The sequence below is a fragment of the Carassius carassius genome, chromosome 13 (genome assembly GCF_963082965.1).
Source record: "Carassius carassius chromosome 13, fCarCar2.1, whole genome shotgun sequence".
NCBI classification, from domain to species: domain Eukaryota; kingdom Metazoa; phylum Chordata; class Actinopteri; order Cypriniformes; family Cyprinidae; genus Carassius; species Carassius carassius.
This window is the reverse complement of record NC_081767.1, coordinates 30,694,519-30,715,105: the sequence shown is the minus strand read 5'-3', so window position 1 is coordinate 30,715,105 and position 20,587 is coordinate 30,694,519. Positions and strand designations below refer to the sequence as shown.

Below are 20,587 nucleotides of genomic sequence, written 5' to 3'. Positions count from 1 at the left end.
ATATATATATATATTTATATATGCAGATGTAGCTTCAAAAATATTGTAATGTAATTCATATTAATAAGTATTTTTTAATCAGCAGTTGAATGGTGCAGATTTAGCGCCTATCAACCAATCAGTTGTACATACTGTGCTTGGGTCATGGAATTAATTAATATTCATGAGGCGAGCCTTAGTTCTGCCTCCTCAATGTCATAATGAGAATGAGAACTGGCTTTTCAGAAGAGCGGCGCTAAGGGGTTTCTGCAAAAGTCTCGTCGTATTCAGTTTAATTTGGTGCTTTTTTACCGCTTTCAAATGGATTTTTTCGAATTTATTGCAGGAAGGAGATACTTCTTTATTCGTGAAATCTGTTGCAGAGCCGTGTTGAGACGGTCTGATTTGATGCCATTGAAAATGTAGATAGACAATCTCACAAGAGCCAAAGTGATCGGTGAAAGTGGAAATGCATGAGGGTGAGATCATGTTTTAATTAATGATGTTGCGTAATTGTTAATGAATGCTACTTGTGTCTTTGCAAATCTGATACCAACTTATTTGTACAAATGTCAAACATGTTATTATATATATTGTATATAAATATGCACATTGCATATTTACATGGTATTTCAGTGGAGCCATGGAAATACCATTGTATTTTTTAACATAATTTTGTCAGAATTTTGCTTTTCATTCATCCAGCTCATCACTAGCATTAAAAGCAGGTGTGAAGTTAAGCAATGCGGGTTCAATAAACACAAGCTAAATGAAAAATTAGTAAGGTGATTAAATGTAATTACGATGTTTACATTATGACAACAATGCAGACTTTGGTTGCATTTTGAAAACTGTACACTTTACATTTACACATAATAAAATAGAAAACAGTTATTTTAAACTGTATTATTATTTCACCATATTTTCCATTTTTACTAAATTATTGATCAAATAATTACAGGCTTGTAAACATAAATTACTTTTTCAAAACATTAACAATTCTTATCAACCCCAAACTTTTGAACGTTAATGTTTATGTAAAGAAAATATATGTAAAGAGTTGTATTTGATTTCTTCATGGTGTGTATATTGGTAAGAAAAGTTCACTGGATGTCCAAGATCACTCGGAGACTTCCAAAACTTTGTGAACATGCCCCGTTTTTGTTTTCTTGCAGCCTTGGTTCTGATTATCCTGATAGAGGAGGGTTTCGCATTGGCTCAGAAAACTCAAGGTTGGTTCAAGTGGGAACTTTCATGCAAAGCCAGTGTTTAATTTGGAGTGTGAGAGAGATTGAAACCGAAAAAATAAATTGAAATGATCATTTAATGAGTCTTTCCCATCTGTTTTGCTTTAATAACCATCAGATCATCATATGTGTGTGTATGCTATAAGCTTTGCCTCAGAATGTAGCTGTTGAGGATAAGAAACCTGCTCACTGCGGAACTTTGATCCAGATGGTAAATGGAGGATCATTCAGTTCTCCAAACTACCCCAACACCTACCCACCAAACAAGGAGTGCGTTTACATACTGGAGGGTATGAGTCCACAACCTTCCACAGATACTTATCCTATCTGTTGCTTGAGTAAAACATGCATTGCAAAAAAAGTCTTGTTGAATTAATACTTTTATTCAGCAAGGATGCATTAAATTTGTGTAAAAAAATGGGTAACACTTTAGTATGGGGAGCAATTCTCTCTATTAACTAGTTGCTTATTAGCATGCCTATTATTAACATTATTATTAGTCTGTTTATTAGTACTTATAAAGCACATATTTTGCATTACCATATTCCACATCCCAATTCCTGCCCAATACCTACATTTAACATCTACAGTACCTTACTGACAATTAATAAGCAGTTTATTGAGGGAAAAGTCATAGTTAATAGTTTGTTAATAGCAAGAAAATAATTTTTAAATAAACTGTGACCAAAAATTTCTATTTTAAAAATACTAAGCAGAACAATGGTGAAACAGTTTGAAACTGTGTGAATGATTGATAATGATAAGAAATTTGACAGTCTTTTTGAGCATCAAATCAGCATATTAAGAGTGATTTCTGAAGGATCATATGACGCTGAAGACACTGGAGTAATGATGCTGAAAATACAGTTTTGCATCACAGGAATAAATTCAAGTTTAAAATGTATTCAGTGGAAAACAAATATTTTACATTTGAATAATAATTCATAATATTACAGTTTTGTTATCAAATAAAGGCAGCCTTGGTGAACATAAGAGACCTTTCTTTCAAAAACATGAAAAAATCGGAGACAGGGGTCGCTGCAGGTCTGAGTAATGGGCATGGCAAAAGGTGGCATGTTGAAAGGTGAATACTACAACAGAAGCTAAGCCCTAAAACTAATTAGCAAGACCTTTATCCACTCCCCTAGCATTTGGCTTGCCCTAATCTTTCACCACACCCACTGCTCCAGCCTGCAGTTTTCTTAAAATCTTACCAACTCCAAACATTTGAACAGTAGTGTATACTTCTCAGTCAAGTCAAGTCAAGTCAAGTCTGCTTTCTTGTAAATCCTTCCACATGTACAGCACATACGTACAGGGAATTGAAATTGCGTACAGATAACACTAACAGTAGAGTAAAAATACAGATAGATAGAGATTAAGTATAAAATACAACTATACAAATAAGGGCATGTAAAAAAACAAAAGTTAAAAAGTTAAATAAAGCAGCACAAGTCAGAACAGTTATTCATGTGGTAATCTCCGTTTCTTGTCTACATCAGCCCATCCACGGAAGAGAATACAACTTGTCTTCGAAGACATCTACTACATCGAGCCGTCCTTTGAGTGCCGCTTTGATAACGTTGAAATCCGTGATGGGCCGTTTGTTTTCTCTCCATTGATTAATCGATACTGCGGAACAAAGAGTCCAGGAATTGTCACCTCCTCCGGACGCTTCATGTGGATCAGGTTTACCAGCGATGAGGAGCTGGAGGGCCTGGGCTTCAGGGTGGAGTATTCATATACTGCAGGTAAATACATGTTCCAGTTCTTCATGCCTTTAGATCTTAGAATCTTTTTCTCTGGTGCTCTTTTTTCTCAGTTCTCTTCATTTTAGTTTTATAGACTTTTTTTTTTAATTGAAAAACCTCTCTTGCATCCAGATCCTGACTTTCATCTCCATATTGGGGGACTCTTGAATCCAATTCCAGGTAAACATAAAAAAACATATGTATGTAGTATAGGGAGGGTGGTGGTTATTCCAGGGAGTGAGTCTGCTAATAGCATTGTATAAAAGATTCTGCACTGACTACTTAAAGGTCAAGGTCAAGGTAAACTTTATTGTCCCACAAGGGGAAATTCATATGGTCATTCATTCATTACGCGCCCTTATCACAACATATTCTTCAAAAACAAAACACAACACATAATACACAACAATCTATAAATAGAACAATAAAGACAAAAAGAAATAATACTACAAAAAATAAAATTACAATCCAAATACAGAATTACAAATACAAAATTACAATCCAAGATTTTACAGTAAAAATATATAATATTAACAGGTAACTAAAACTATGATAGCTTACGATCTGCTTGATCATTATACAATCTGATCGATAAATAGTACTTTTAAAGAATCATACATTTTATGGTTTGAAATTGTGCTAATTTGTTAAAAAAGTTTGTGCTGTTAGTAGTAAACTGTTCGTAGGTTGTTTTCACTTGAAATTTTATACTGGTCTATGGCAAATTTGTTTTAGATTTCTAAACCTGATGTGGCAAGTCCTGAAGAAAAAGGCTTTTTCTTAAGAAAGCCGTAATTTTTTGCTACCTCTTGGAATGACATTCATTCACGCTCTTTTTCAGTTGCTATGGTTACTGCATCCAACAAATATAAATGTAAATTCCATCTTTAGTGCATCAGTTATGTAAACTCCTGAATATTTCAGTGTCCTAGAATTTTTTTAGTAATACTTTTCCCAGCTGCTGTCTGCAGACTCTTTCAGGTCTCTTTCTCAAGTAGTTGAAAGATATGCTGTAATATTTAATGCTATAATGTTCATTTAATTGTCTTTGTCTATTCTGTTGTCTCCTCCTGTCAGACTGTCAGTTTGAAATGTCTGGATCAGATGGTATAATCAGATCTAGTCAAGTTGAGGAGGAAAATAAGGTGAAATCAGGGGAAGCACTGGATTGTATTTGGACCATACGAGCTCCACCGATGTCTAAGGTTAGTAATGCTGGCCTGATGAAACATCTGTTCCTCTCACATAGATTTGTCATGGATCATGTACAGTCACTGACGTCAAGACACTGACGTCAAGGATAATATATAGTCAGCTGGTTTTCATAAAATATATCATAAAATAAACTCCTCCTTCAAAGTGCTCAATGAACATGCCCAATATGACTGGTGTTTGCATTGAATATTTAAATTGAAAACATTTGAATTATTCTTAATTATTAATTAATGGCTTTTTCCCCATTATTATCCATGCTGTCAGGTACAGCTGCTTAGTTTTGGCAATAAACATAATCATAATTATTTAGGTCAATATTGAGATCTCAATTATCTACCACAATTACTTATTGACTTTGGAACATCATGCATTTATTGGACATTGTCTTTGACTGAACTTGTCTTTTTAACAGTGGTGGACGAAGTACACAAATCAAGTACTTGAGTAAAAGTACAGATACATATAATAAAATATTACTCCAGTAAGAGTAAAAGTACTCCTTTTTCAATTTTACTCAAGTGAAAGTACAAAAGTACTTGATTTTTTATGTACTTAAGTAAAAAAGTACTGAAATATGATATAGGTTACTTAATTAAATTTTATATTCGCACATATTTTTAATAATCCTACTGCTCAAAATACCTGGGATTTTTTCCAAAATAACCACCATATGGAGTCAAGATATATTTTTGTTGTTGATATGGACTACGCTGATGAGAGTGATGTTAACTGTGAAAGCTTACACTGTGATGTACATGAGAGAAAACAGAGATGACCATCTGATTTTCACCAGTAAGAACAAAGTATTTTAAAGTTTGTTGTTTTACAGAACATCACAGTTAGGACTATATATGACATGATAATAAGGCCTGAAGTTAGGAAGAACATTTTAAAGGAAAACATAATTATATTTTCATAATGATGAAAATATAATTACTTTTTATATAATTACCACTTTTTTTATCACAGAAATTCGTCCCCCACACTTTTTCGGTCAAGTGTGTACGCACAGAGGTTTTCAAGAGCTGGTGTGAATAAATATAGATTTAAACTCAAAGAGACGGGATAGTCTGCACATGATTTGATATTTTATTCGGACCCAGAATACAGCGAGATGAACATAACAGAGCGCTAAACTCTCCTGCAGTGTTTGTTTCATTCATACTCGAAGCCGGAGGGCGCTCTCGCGCAGAAAGTCATATCAGGAAATTCCTAATATGGGCAAAAGCGTCCAGCTATCGCTGTATGAAAACAGTTTTTACACAGAAAAAAAAGGCCAGAAACTTTTGGAAACACGAAGACATTAAACATACGATTGCAACAATATATGGTTTTTCAAGTCATCTTCAGCAGGTGATAAATAAAGTATGAACAATGCAGTGCTAATTGACCATTTTGTAGTATATAAACAAATCATTATTATTTGTTATTGTCCAGCAGTTATAGATTTCTAAGCCAATTAAAAGTTAGAAATTTGAGAAAAATTTAAGTTGCCTATTGTATCCACTACCAGTCAACAGTTTTTGAACAGTAAGCTTGTTAATATTTTTTAAAGAAGTCTCTTCTGTTCACCAAGTCTGCATTTATTTGATCCAAAGTACAGCAAAACAGAAAAATTGTGAAATATTTTTACTAACCTATTTATATTAACTGTTTTTTATTTGGATATATTTCAAAATGTAATTTGCTGAAATTTCAAAGTTGAATTTTAAGCATCAATACTCCAGTCAGACAATCCTTCAGAAATAATAAAAAAAATAAGGTTTCTTTGATGAATAGAAAGTTCAGAAGAACAGCATTTATTTTGAAATAGAAATCTGGAATAATCTGAAATAGAAAATTATGTCTTTATCATCACTTTTGATCAATTTAAAGTGAAGTGACGTGACAGCCAAGTATGGTGACCCATACTCAGAATTCGTGCACTGTATTTAACCCATCCAAAGTGCACACACACAGCAGTGAACACACACACACCGAGAACACACACCCGGAGCAGTGGGCATCATTTATGCTGCGGCGCCTGGGGAGCAGTTGGGGGTTTGGTGTCTTGCTCAAGAGACCCTTAGTCATGGTGTTGCCGGCCTGAGACTCGAACCCACAAAAGAGTCCTTGCTAAGTAGAAGTGTTCATTTCTATCATTTATTTTCCAAAAAGCAAAAATTATATTGACTGTAAGCTTTTGAATGATATAGTGTACAATGTTGCAAAAGCTTTTTATTTCACATAAATGCTAGTTTTTGGATCCTTATATTCATCAAAGAATACTGAAAAAAAGACTCATGTTTTAAATATTGATAATCAGCAAATCAGCATATTAGAATGATTTCTGAAGGATCTGACACTAAAGACTGGAGTAATGATGCTGAAAATACAGCTTTGATCACAGGAATAAATTACAATTTAAAATTCATTAAAATAATATTTCACAATATTACTGTTTTTTGCTGTACTTTGGATCAAATAAATGCAGGCTTGGTGAGCAGAAGATACTTCTTTAAAAACATAAAAAATATTACTGTTCAAAAACTGTTGATTGGTAAGCTATATAGATTAAAGAAATGTTATATAGCCTACATATATAGCCTATATATACATATAATTTCTGTCCCCCTCACTTCTGAAAAGATGGCTACACCCCTGGATTTTTTCCTTCTCAAACCTTGTCTGTGGTGTAAAAACACCCCTGGCCAAACAGGGTGCATCTCTTTGATAATTACTGTAGTTACCATGTTCTGAACATCACATCCTTTCTTTTCTCCCCAGATGTAAAGTTAATCTATATATATATATATATATATATATATATATATATATATATATATATATATATATATATATATATCTATATATAGATATATAACTTAGCACCAGCAAGCTTGTTAGCTAAACAGTTAGCATCAGCTAACAATATTTACTTATTTTCAGTACGGTTATGAATAAACATTCATGTCTGTCTACTCGTCTAGTTAATCCAAACGTTACTGTTGATAAACAATATAAAAACAGACGTCACATAGGACATGGATGGTAGCATTTTAATAAAACTGTTAACATTACGGCAGCGGGGAATTTGAACGTGCATGAGTTATTTTATTTAATCTGTGTAATTTTAATGTTTTTTTTTTTTTTTTACCTGAAATTGATGTGTCTGCATCGTCTGCACTCGAGCATTTCAGTGGACTTAAATAGATCACTCTTTACAACGGATTTAGTTCCCAAACAACTGACAATTTTGACCTAAATATGATTTTCAGTTACAATAATTAATCCAAAATTTCGACATTAGTAACTTACTTTTAGCAACATCAGACGCACGCGCGCTCACAAGATCTCCCGGTTCTTACTTCTGTAGACTCGCACTAAACGGTTCATTTGAATCAGTGAGTGGTCGACTCCAGAACAGCTGCAATCGGATAATTCTAATTCGTAAACGAATCGTTTGGTGCGATTTGCGATCCGATTTAAGTTTACTTTGAAAAGACTCAGTTCGTTCATGATGAATCAAACACCTCTTCTGCGTGTCGGAGCACGTGATATATTATAGGCACATTAGGCAGTAACGATATGTTTTATGGAATGTAGTGAAGTAAAAAGTACGATTTTATGCTTTGGAATGTAGTGAAGTAAAAGTAAAAGTTACTCAAAATAAAACTACTCCAGTAAAGTACAGATACTTGAAAAATGTACTTAAGTACAGTAACGAAGTAAAGCTACTCCGTTACTGTCCACCACTGCTTTTTAACAGTGGCTTTACTTGAACTTTAAACATAATTCAGCTGAAAAACAAATCAAATAAAAATAAGATAATTAACTAAAAGAAATAATATTATATTATTGTAAAAAAAAAAAAAAAAAAAAAAATATATATATATATGTAAAAATACAAATAAGCTGTAGATAAACTGTGATAAAAATATAGATATAAACATTTAAATAAATTATAATAACTAATACAATTACATTTTCTTACCAAATAAATAAATAAATAAATATGCTGAAATTATTTTAATATGTAAGAGGAAAGTGATTGTAGAGACATCAAACTAGCACAGATATGCAAGAAATATGTGGCCTGTGAAAACAAGCAATTATGCATACATAAAAATATAAATATAAAAATATGTTGCATCAGAATGTTGTGAATGACCAATCAGAATCAGAGGGCTATAAATCAGAATAAAGCTTTATATATACCATTATTCATACTTACAGTGTCTCTGTTTGTGTCTCTGTCTCACACACAGATCTATCTCCGCTTTCTGGACTATCAGCTGGAGAACTCAAATGAGTGTAAGAAGAACTTTGTTGCAATCTATGAAGGCAGTAATGCCATTGAAGATCTAAAGGCCAAGTACTGCAGCACCGTTGCCAACGACATCACGCTTGACAACACTGTGGGAGTGGTCAGAATGTGGGCCGACGAGACCAGCAAAATGAGCCGCTTCCGTCTGCTCTTCACGGTCTTTGCTGAACGTAAGTGCTAATCTACCTTTTTACATTCTGCAATTTTATTCAAGTAATAGCTCATTAGTCATTACTTACTCATCCTCAAGTTGTTCTGAACCCATATGCTGTTATTTTTCCATTGAATGCAAAAGGAGATTTTTTAAAATTTTATATTCCATTCTGTATGTTTAAACTTTTTGGATGAAATCTTCCTTTAGCTTCAATCCTTTGTCTAGGAAATTGTTTCAAACATGTTGTGTGAGGGGTCCATCTTGTGGACATTATTAGTATTGCATTTATATGGCTTTCATCTCATTACAAAACTCTGTTTTGCAGCTCCGTGTTTGGCCAACACATTCTTCTGTCACAGCAACATGTGCATCAACAACACTCTGGTTTGTAATGGTGTTCAGAATTGTATGTTTCCCTGGGATGAGAACAACTGTAAAGGTAAAAGTGTGCTTTCACATGCCAGTTTTCCATTCAGAGTCGCTAATGAAAGCTTTCTAGAGAATTTGAATGGATAGTTTAGCAAGCAAATTTTTTTGTCCATATCTTTTAGAGAACTGAATTCCCTTCTTCAGGGGTTTGACCTCAACTGACTGATCTTCGCTAATGTAATATTGTATAAAGCACATATATGTATACTAAGTTATTATTCTATGAAGGAGCGGACATCATGGGTTAAAGGGTTATTATGGAGTACAGAAATGTTATGAATCCTGGTTATGTAAAGCAGTAATAACTATTCATAAATTCAGTTTTATTGTCATTGTTCTCATTTAGCTGGAGAAATCTACATTTTTCTTACTCTGCTTTCTTTTGTCTTTGTTGTCCTTGTCTCTCACAGAAAAGAAGTCCAAAAGTTTCTTCCATCAGATGAATAAAACTCATGGCACTGTGATTGGAGTGGCGTCTGGCGTGGTCTTGCTTCTTCTCATCATATCTGTATTTATACAAATGAAGCAGCCAAGAAAAAAGGTTACTATTCATATATAGAAATCACCATTTAGAATGAGACATGAGACAACAGCTTCCCACAGGGGTCAGAAATACACGTATAGATTATATACCTTTTGTATGCTGAAAATTTTCTGTTTTCTTTATGCATCAGCTACAAATACACAAACCTTTTGTAGACTGATTTCCCTGAAACAAGTAAACACTGTGGTGCTATCTAAACATTACTAGTGCATTCATCTATTTGAGCTTCCTGACACAGCAATATTGACTTTGGGCAAGGGCAAGTTTTTGGAAAAACTACAGTTTTGCAGTTTGAAAGGACTTCACTAGTATGCTAAATAATGTCAACATAAAATATTAAGTAATTAAACTGACCATTGACTTAAAAGTACATGTTCCTCCTGAACTAACTGTAAATGATGCATCACTAAATTTTATTCCAAAAAAAAAACATCATTGTGTAAGCCTGGGTGGTTATAAATATAATGTAATTTAACTGAAAAACATATGGAATTAAAGATGAGGTAAATAAACTGTATATTGAGACTCATTATAAATATATAATGAGTCATATTGGTATATAAACATGAACTCAATATTGACCAAAATAATCATGATTATGATTTTTGCCAAAACTAAGCAGCATGTATAATAATAGAAAAAAGTAATTAATTAAATTTCATAATTAAAGAACAATTACAAAATGCCTAGTTTATATATTTAATGCACCGTCCCACTCAAAATGTGCATGCTCAGTGATGCTCAACATATTTACAAACATGTTTTTTTTTTTTTGCAATCTTTTATCAAAACTTCCTTTTTACATGACACAAATCCCTCTTTAAATCAAAACCATACATTTATATGTTTTGTTTTTTTCTCATTGAATATATGAAATAGATGAAATTTACCAAAGTCGAATGGGTTGTGAATGTCAATCTGCACTGTCTTTAAGCATTAAATCTCTTTATATTTGTTTGATGCATGAACATTTTACATGAAACAACTTAGAAGGGGACATTGCTGATGTGTACATATCTTCTGCAGGTTTTGAGCCGTAAAGGTTTGCAGGAGGTGCTGGAGCCTCCTCAGTACGAGCTGTTCTCCGTGAGGGAAGCGGAGCTGTCGGAGGATCTGTCGGAGGAGCTGGAGAGTCTGCAGAAACTCCGCCGCTCCTCCAGCGTGTCCCGCTGCGTCCACGAGCATCACTGTGGTGCTCCGAGCAGCACCGCCTCCTTTGTCATGGCAAGTAGAGTACATCGTCTCTCTCAGCCGTCTGATGAGATGAGTACGATTGTTGGAGCCAGAGGCTGGGGCAGTTTCCATGGACGCAGGAGCAGCTCACACGCTTTCACGCACGACCCGCAAGCTCACGCTTACAGCGCGCAGAGTCTGCGAGAGGCACTTGAAAATGAGGAGCTGGAGCTGGAGGGACGGGTGATGGAGGAGATCGGCTACAATGATTTAAACACCCGTGGACACAACGTTGTGATGGTACGGAACCATGCCAACCCTGTCCAACACCGCTCCCTCTCTATGGACTTCTGAGAGGAGCGGAAGTCAGCTGACACTTTATTTGTCATGTGAACAAAATAATATCATTCATAGCTGTACGTTTACATTTACCCACACCTTCTTTTTTTTTTCTTTTTTTTACTATTTTATTTCAGTGTTTTTCTTATCATTCTCAGTACCTCCTTTGCCATTCCTATACTTGATTTCAAGCCAAGTCCAGCATTTTTTATCAGTGTTATTCTAATTTCCCAAACCATGTTATATAAAATAGACATGTAGGTCTTATTTTTTTCTCATGATTCCTTAGCCATTAGTCCATATTTTTTGCATATATTTATTAATAGAAGGTCATGTCTTTGTGTCACCATGAGCCAGAAGATTCTGTTACTAATAAATTCATTTTGATAGTTTAAAGCAAAGAATGTTCCACTTACACTACCATTCAAACTGTTTGTGGTACAGTAAAACAACTGTTTTCTATCTGAATATATTTTAAAATGTAATTTATTTCAGAATTTTCAGCATCAAAACTGATACATCTTTCATTGTTCTATAATTAATCTAAAATTTAAAAGATTTATTTAAAATGGAAATATTTTATAACATGTATAATATTTACTGTCACATTTGATCAATTTGATAAATAAATTATATGATATCATATCATAGTGTATATATTGAGTTCTAGAGATAGAACCACTGAAAAATCATCAGAAATTGTTCTTGGTGAAGTAAAAGTTGTTTCTTTAGTAGACGGTTTGTATGAGAGGTGGGAGGAAGGACTGTGGATTGTGTCTGTATTTATTCAGTTTTGCTTTCTTTTCTCCTTTTCTTTGAACCGATCTAATCAGACTTAGTTTGGAGTGTGCTGTAATGTTTGATGTTGTGGTTGTGTTTTTAGAGGAGGCAGTGAGGTTTATTTAGGAGAGTCAGTCATTTCTAAAGTGTTGTTTATGACGTACTGTAGATTACAGTACATGGTGGATTACTGAAAGGACTATCACATGAACACCATTCTGTGCAAATAAAACTCATGTTTCAACAAATTATTCTTTCATTGGCCACCTCTTGAATCAGGGATATATTTCAGTAAACAAAAACCACAACCACTGAAAAATAAATAAATATATAAGTAATGTTTTTTAAAACGGAAATAAAACTGAATATATATATATATATATATATATATATATATATATATATATATATATATATATATATATATATATATATATATATATATACAGTACATACCAAAAGTTTGGACACACCTTGTCATTTAAAGAGTTTTCTTTATTTTCATGACTATGAAAATTGTAGATTCACACTGAAGGCATCAAAACTATGAATTAACACATGTGGAATTATATATTGAAATATATACATAACAAAAAAGTGTGAAACAACTGAAAATATGTCATATTCTAGGTTCTTCAAAGTAGCCACCTTTTGCTTTGATTACTGCTTTGCACACTCTTGGCATTCTCTTGATGAGCTTCAAGAGGTAGTTACCTGAAATGGTCTTCCAACAGTCTTGAAGGAGTTCCCCGAGAGATGCTTAGCACTTGTTGGCCCTTTTGCCTTCTGTCTGCGGTCCAGCTCACCCCTAAACCATCTCGATTGGGTTCAGGTCCGGTGACTGTGGAGGCCAGGTCATCTGGTGCAGCTCCCCATCACTCTCCTTCTTGATCAAATAGCCCTTGATGCCTTCAGTGTGACTCTACAATTTTCATAGTCATGAAAAGGTATACAAAAATTATGAAAATAAGGTATACAAAAATTATGAAAATATTTATATTACTGACATTTCTAATTTAAAAAACTTATTTGCTATATTGCTATATTGTGATATTTATTTGCATGCTTATATTGAATATATTCACATGGCACATGCTCTAGTACTTTATTTCTTAATGTTTAAATGTATGTATTTTTTTAATTGATTTTAAAATACATGCAAACCTGCAGTTTAAACATTAATGTTTCTGTCATTTTTTAATTTTAGTATGAAGTTCATACTAATCCTTTTATTATTACATACATTCTTTTATTTTTGTGATAATTATTTATCAATTTTGCACTGGCTTCCAATAGCTGCTCGCATAAAATTCAAGGCATTGATGTTTGCCTACAAAACCACCACTGGCTTTGCACCCATTTACCTAAATTTATTACTTTAGACTTATGTGCCCTCTAGAAGCTTGCGTTCTGCAAGTGAACGTGGCTTGATTGTGCAATCCCAAAGAAGCACAAAGTCTCTTTTACAGACTTTTAAATTAAATGTTCCCTTCTGGTGGAATGAACTCCCCAACTCAATCCGAGCAGCTGAGTCCTTAGCCATCTTCAAGAATCGGCTTAAAACACATCTCTTCCATCTTTATTTGACCCTCTACCTTTAAACACTCACTATTCTAATTCTATTCTAAAAAAATTGTATTCTATTTTCTTTTAATTTATTATGCAATTATCTGTGTGTGTGTGTGTGTGTGTATATATATATATATATATATATATATATATATATATATATGTATATATAGATATATGTATACGTATATATATATATATATATAGATAGATATATGTATATATGTATATATATATATATATATATATATATATATGTATATATATATATATATATATATATATATATAGATAGATATAGATATATATATATATGCTTTTTCTATTTGTAAGAAAAAGTGATGAGGATGTTGAAGATCTTGATGAAGATGTTTATTGCAGCATAGCAGTGACAGTAACATATTTTTCATATTGTAACAGCTATAGTCTCTATGTTATTTAAGTTCTGACACCCCTTTGTTTAAGGTGGTTCTCAGTGTCCCACACCATTCCCATTCTACAATTGGTCACCATTTGCTCAGGATGTGATCATCCATCACAACAACATAACATTTTGGGAAATGAGCATGATCAAACATATTACGGAGTGGAAGCTAGGTCGAGGCAGACTATAATTTTCTTACATATTCTATCTGTTTTCTTTTTATTTATTATATTATTTAAAAGCCCTTGCTATGTGTACAGTGTTAAGCTAACTGAGACTTGTTATAGCACTTATAAATCACTGCTCTTTTTGCTGTTTTTGATTGCTTCCATTGTCCTCATTTGTAAGTCGCTTTGGATAAAAGCGTCTGCTAAATGAATAAATGTAATGTAATGGAAATGTGATATGTAATGTAAAATGCCTATTTTCAATAATAAACTAAATAAACGGTAAATATATAACCAGATAACTGAGATATAATAACAATTTCTTCAGAGATTCTTTTTCCCAAATGCACTTGAAAACATCCCCCACATTTATGGATTTGTCTGACACTGTGCAGCCAAAGGACTTTTTTATGACCATATGATGACTGTATACAACCTTTATGTCATTATGTCATGATCCAAACTGTACAGAGATTGTATGCCCTTTCCCCTCCTCTGGTTCTCTCTAACATATATCAGATGTTTTGTACCATTTTTTCACATTCTTTGATTTTGTTCAAGTTCTCACCCATGAAGATAAAGTATATTTTGGCCAATTACACAATTTATTTTTTTGTTTTGGATAATCTGCACTCTGAAACCAAAGGAATGACAGGAAATATATAGCATTTACTATAATTATATATAAAAAGAAATCATTTAAGCAAACATTTTTGTAAAAGAAAACTTGTATTTTATACACACATAACATGTACATGATTTCATACTGTGATTTCATGATGGCTCATTTAATGATTGGTCAAAGAAGGCTCTGTTAGAGTAGGCCATGAGAGGCAGACGTTCCCCAAGCACAGCGTCTCTGAAATTGCGTCGTCTCCATGCGTACACAATACTGTTCAGAAAACCCTGGAGTGACACTGACAGCGCCTGTACATCAGCACATGGGAGAAAATAAAACGTCTATAAAATTGCATCTATTTCTATGAATCTCAAACAATATTATAGAAACAGTTCAAGTTTACACTGAGAAACTCAGGCCTACTGTATATTTTAGACACAATATTTAATTGGTCTGTTTCTTGCTTTGTAAACACAAATGTTGTGTATCTTGGAGTAACACAGTCATCATGAATGAATGCAGTTTTAATGAGTTTTAATGCAATTTGGTTAAGTTAATGAATCAATGAGTCACTCATACAGTCAGTTACTTTTTTAATTCCAGAATGAATCAACATTTTTGGACAAATTGGTTAAGTGAATGATTCAAGGAGTCACTCATACAGTCAGTCACTTTTTTAATTCCTGAACGAATCCATGTTTTTTTTTAAAAATGTAAAAATCTGTTAAGTGAACAATTCAATGAGTCACTCATAAGTTGTCGCTGCATTTTTGCATATATCAGTTGAGTGAATGATTCAATAATTCACTCATGGCTAAATTCAGAACTGCGTACTAGCATACTACTCTTAATATTTTTACAATATCTTTATGTAGAAAGTAGAAAGACTAATTAGGATGTGGTTACGAATTCAGCATGTCACTTTTGTTCCTGAAAGGAACATTTCATTCATTTTAATGAATCAGTTGAGTGAACAATTCAAATACTTATTCAAAAAGAAAGTCACTTGTTTCGATACTTTACCAATCAGTGTCTTTGAACAAATCGATTGAGTGGACAATTCAATGACTTATACAAAAAGTCATTCATTTAGATCCTGAATGAATCAGTATTTTTAAATGAATTGGTTGAGTGGACGATTCAATGACTCGTTAGTAAAGATTGTCTCCACCTACTGATGTAAAGATTTACTATAATTGTAATTGTTTTAAGTGATCTTAGTTTGTTTTTGTTTTGTTAATTTGTGATGAAACTGATTGTATTGATGAGCATTTTGGCTGGGACACTCCTGTGAAAGTGATTTTTAATCCTAGAGTTGCTAGAGTCCATTAAAAATCCCCAGTTCTAATGCATAATCTTACATAAATAGTGTATATTTTATTATTTAACAAAATATGTTCTGCTTTAGACAACATGCTTTACCTGAGTGACATAGAGAGGGAAGATATATTTTATCTTAGGTTGTGTGAAAGACAGACAAATGAGAAGCAGCGCTGAAAAAATAAAACATTTCATTTAGGTTAATAAAATAATTAACCTTTCAGTTAAATACATACAGACATATTGTATACATGTAGCATTTGAGAACATGTGTGTGTTGTTGTACTGACCTGGTGCCCAACAGAAAATGACAACAAGGATCATGTATCGAGCCGAGGACCAAATCCCACCTGGATGTCCCTGTATCATTGTTATCATCCTTGTGTTCTCATAATGCCTAAAAGAGCTCTCTAACTTACAGTAGAACACCTACAGGATGACAGATGCATATCACAGGAGATTATTTACATAAAAAACCTACAGTGACCAAAAGTATTTGGACACTTAAACATCTCTGAATGTCATTCCATTAAATAATAGAATATCGAACCATGTGGCATTTATTTTAAAGACACTTTTCAAGTGAAACACGACATGCGGCCACTATGGATTTCTATGGTGAGTCCCATTGATGAAATATTTGTCAAATGATTTGATCTGTGGTCAGTATTATTCATAAACGTGTGTACTCACTGTGCAGATGATGATGACGATCAACACATTGCTCAATGTGAAAATTTGAATGAACTTAGCATGACCTGGATCCTGTTGGGCAAATGACAGCGTGATGGGAACACTTTCAGATGTGATTTAGCTGAACTTGTTTGATGGTGTCTGTAAATTTCTTACCACTGTTATGCAGGATTCATTTATGAGACGCAGGAAGAGAATGCAGCTGCAAGAGGAATTGGACATAAATTAAGTGAAATGACACTGACATGTAGTAGGTACAGATGCTCACATACCTGTTGCAGAACCTGACGGGATCTCTGCTGATGGTTGTCAGTGTTGGTATCTCTTCTGGTGCAATAGTAGCTTCAATATAACTGACGGTATGAATATAGATGAAGTATCCAATTATTGGTACAAGCCTAAAGCAATGATATGCACACATACAGATCATTACATAAACACTGCAATTAAATTTAAAGCATTGCTTGATCATATTTACAATTTTACATAAATCATATTTCAATGCATTTATGAAAGCTAACTGGAACTACTCACCACACAATAACATAGGTCAGACAAAATTTCCTCCTTCTGCGTGATAACTGTGTTAACTGAAAGAATGCATAAGAATTAGTACAATGGAACATATGTGTGTGTGTGTGTGTGTATATATATATATTATTTTGTATATGTCTTTATTTAATATTTTATATAGTTTTTATTTTTACTTTATTAAAGACAGACGTTAGCTTGGAAACTTGCTTTTAAAATATTTTATTTCAGTTAATGTGTATTTATTTCACATAATAAAATAATAATTACGCTGATCTAAATTAGCAGGTTTTGAGTATTATTATAAATATTTAATAAGACTGTACTACATTAGGTTACAACAACAGAAATCATTTTAGTGAGCTCAAGGATTAGATCAGGTGTAAACAACACCTTAGGGTATTTCCAAGAAAAGTACTGCACAGAGATATTTGCTTGTACTACATAAAGGAAATGAGGGTGGAATGTGGCACAGCCTGACTGGTTTCAATCTGTTGAAAACATTCATAACTGCTTATTTTGTACTCCATTAAAAAGAGACCGTGGGGTGGGGTGGGAGGGATTGGTAGATGTGGTGTTGTCTGTTGTGTTTCTTTTTGGAATGTTTATTGTCAAAAAATTTTAATCTAATAAAAAAAAGAAAAAAAAAGAAAACATTCATAACTGCTGCCATGTTAGGTAATAGTGACATTGATTTGATTTATAAAAAAGTGACGGAGAGTGCAGGAGAGGGAATGTTTATGAACAGAAACCCTGCTCACCTGGGTTTCAAAAGCTTCCTGCACTGGTTTTTCTCTCCATCCTTGAAACGCATGTGCTGACTCGTAGGCATAAATGATGACAAGCAGAAACGAGATGCAGTAGAAGGCCTGAGGAGAGACAGAAAGTTCATCACAGCTACTGCACAGATCCACAGTGAAGTGTTCGAACATACATGACCGATTCTGCTCAATTTAAACAAATTTGTTTTGACATTTCAGTTCAAAGGCTTATGCTGCATTGCTTCAGATTAGCTTTGACATTTGTGCATGGATTTCTGTAGAATATATATAATGCAGAAAATCTGCAAAGCACACAAAGCACATCTAGTCTGTAACTCTACACCAACATCTCACAGTTACAGAAATATTTCTTAGCTGCTCAAGGAAATTGTTGCATAACGGCAATTATTCAACAAATTCATTGTACAGGGGTTAGTGTCGTACACACTAGAGATATTTATTTTTGAATGTGCAAATGTAGTGTTAGTATCCCCAGCAGTGGTTGAAGATTTTACTTTCAGACTTTATTGCAGGTTATCCTAAATCATGTTGATTAGATAACAGCTTTATGTGTCAGCAGTTTCTCACCAAAGACAAAGGCAATCCGAGGTTGCACATCTCTTTACTGAACGGCCAAATTTCATTGGTTAAATTACTTATGGTGGTGATCATCAACACAAGTGATGCCAGGAAATCTGCCAGCGCCAGCTGAAGAAGAGGCTTTGCCTGTAACACAAGAATAATGATAGAGAAACATTAAAAAATGAATAACATGCTGCATATTTGCAAACTTTGCAAAGGAGTTATCTAAAGAATGAGATGCTGATGAAGAGAGTTGTATGCATCGATGAAATCAGAGGACTTCGTTTTCATTCTCAGCTTGTGTCTAAAGTGCTCTGGCATACTGTAGACCATCACTGTTGACCTTTGCAGCAATAGTGGGAAATGTATGTACTCTACATTTAGCTGGGGAATGTAGTAGCTCCATCAAATTCTGCCTCTTTTCAGTAGATTTGTCCACTCAGTAGTTAACCAAAACTGAAACTATTAAAAAAAAAAATCCTTAAAATTGAATAAACATTTAACATGTTTTTTTTTAGCTAGTGACTTGTTTTATAAATATATATATATATATATATATATATATATATATATATATATATACTGAACACTGAACAGATAAACAGATATACCGATGCCAAGCACAACAGCAACAGGACGTTTCTTTCTCTTCTGTGTGACTCACCTGTTCATTGAGATGCCTTCTCTTTATTACGGAAACCACCATGACAGAAAAACTACCTATCAGACTGCAATAGAAAGAAAAAGTGGTTAAAATAATAAACCTAGATAGATTCCAATCAGCGAACACTGAGTGCAGCAACGTGATAAATGTAATGAAGTCAAAAACAACAAGCACACATGTGATACAAGTTAAGAATTCTACTTTGTGATTTTAAAAGACACAACATGACACACATGATATACAGTGTTGCCATAAACAACATAAAATACCACATAAAATCTGAATGATTAAGAACAAAAATAAAGATACATCTAAACATTTAAATGATGGTTTGTGCAGTGATTTCTGGCAATGACTTTTCCTGTTAAACTGAAAAGTATTCATTCTTTAACAATATTTAACATATTGTAAAATATTTACAGTAAATGCAAATTGCATACATACTGACTCAATTGACAATTCATATTTTTATTAAAAAAGTCAGTGTTTTATAATAAAATGTAATGTAAATTAAATTATAATATTTTTTTTTTGCTCAGATTTACGGGCTCTGCAGGGGACTGTGCTTAAATAATGGGACAGATTGTGTCTTCCTATTATTATGTCAAATGTAAATTCCACAAATCCTTACTTCACTTTTCAGAAGTCACACTGAGAGTCAGTCGAGTTAGTGTCTCTCAAATCAAATGCATAACTTCAGCTGCAAGTAATGGTTTCTCTTTGCGCGTCCTGAAGCAAAAGATCGCAAGCGCTTATCCTAAAACAACGCTGGAATCACATCAGTCAAGTATTTCTCACCTTAAACTCAAAGTCGAGACGTAGATCCAAGACAAAACAGTAATCTGTGCAACCAAGGCGAAAATGAAGAACATTAATAGGTTAAATATATAGGCTATTAATAATAATCAAAATGACGGTCGTCAATATCTGCATTAAAATATATTCGCCTTGACTTCAGCTAAATAATTAACTGTGAAGTGATTAATTACCTTTTCTTCATCATCTGATAATCCATCGCTTGAATTCATGATGAAAATATTTATGCCGTGAATAACATGCCAGCTCGTTGTTTACGACAGGGGTTTTCAAACTGTGGGTCGCGACCCACTTGTGGGTCACAGAATGGAACAAGGTGGGTCGCACAAAGTCACTTGGCTGCAGCTAAATTTGCGTTTCAATGACACACACACACACAGTTCAGTCTAGGGCTGCACGAAAGTGACGAGTGGGAACGGTGCGAGGCCGGTGGAGTGATTGGAATTGAGCGACACCTGCTCGACTCACCAGTCTCGAGAACCACGGAGGAGATCGGAAGGATACAAAAGAGGAGCGTCCGTCTC

General features: G+C 33.7%; 2 protein-coding genes across 3 annotated transcripts; one reads left to right on the top strand and one right to left on the bottom strand.

Moving 5' to 3' along the window:
* The first annotated feature begins 225 nt into the window (after positions 1-225).
* On the top strand, positions 226-11,404 carry LOC132155726 (neuropilin and tolloid-like protein 2). Its single transcript, XM_059564442.1, has 10 exons — positions 226-458; positions 1,155-1,211; positions 1,373-1,516; positions 2,729-2,977; positions 3,110-3,157; positions 4,055-4,182; positions 8,440-8,668; positions 8,978-9,091; positions 9,492-9,622; positions 10,652-11,404. The coding sequence occupies exons 1-10, from the start codon at positions 449-451 to the stop codon at positions 11,150-11,152; spliced, it is 1,611 nt and encodes a 536-aa protein (XP_059420425.1). The 5' UTR covers positions 226-448; the 3' UTR covers positions 11,153-11,404.
* Positions 11,405-14,762: 3,358 nt separating this feature from the next.
* Positions 14,763-20,313, bottom strand: LOC132155724 (transmembrane protein 116-like). 2 transcript variants are annotated; one of them, XM_059564440.1, is made up of 12 exons: positions 20,237-20,313; positions 20,046-20,089; positions 19,248-19,311; positions 18,590-18,727; positions 18,002-18,109; positions 17,244-17,299; positions 16,982-17,107; positions 16,866-16,911; positions 16,710-16,781; positions 16,307-16,445; positions 16,119-16,189; positions 14,763-15,004 (listed from the first exon to the last, which is right to left on the bottom strand). In XM_059564440.1, exons 1-12 carry the CDS (start codon positions 20,273-20,275, stop codon positions 14,852-14,854), a joined length of 1,056 nt encoding a protein of 351 aa, XP_059420423.1. In that variant the 5' UTR covers positions 20,276-20,313; the 3' UTR covers positions 14,763-14,851. The 2 variants fall into 2 exon arrangements, with proteins under 2 accessions (XP_059420423.1, XP_059420424.1); XM_059564441.1 differs by having other exon boundaries at positions 16,982-17,062.
* Between the last annotated feature and the right edge of the window lie 274 nt (positions 20,314-20,587).

Coding starts and splice junctions, on each gene's coding strand:
- LOC132155726 (XM_059564442.1), top strand. Junction 2,978..3,109: donor GGAGTATTCATATACTGCAG/GTAAATACATGT, acceptor TCTTGCATCCAG/ATCCTGACTTTCATCTCCAT. Junction 8,669..8,977: donor CTTCACGGTCTTTGCTGAAC/GTAAGTGCTAAT, acceptor TCTGTTTTGCAG/CTCCGTGTTTGGCCAACACA.
- LOC132155724 (XM_059564440.1), bottom strand. CDS start 20,275: ATGAATTCAAGCGATGGATTATCAGATGATGAAGAAAAG. Junction 19,312..20,045: donor GTCTCGACTTTGAGTTTAAG/GTGAGAAATACT, acceptor TTTCTATTGCAG/TCTGATAGGTAGTTTTTCTG. Junction 16,190..16,306: donor CATTTTCTGTTGGGCACCAG/GTCAGTACAACA, acceptor TTATTTTTTCAG/CGCTGCTTCTCATTTGTCTG.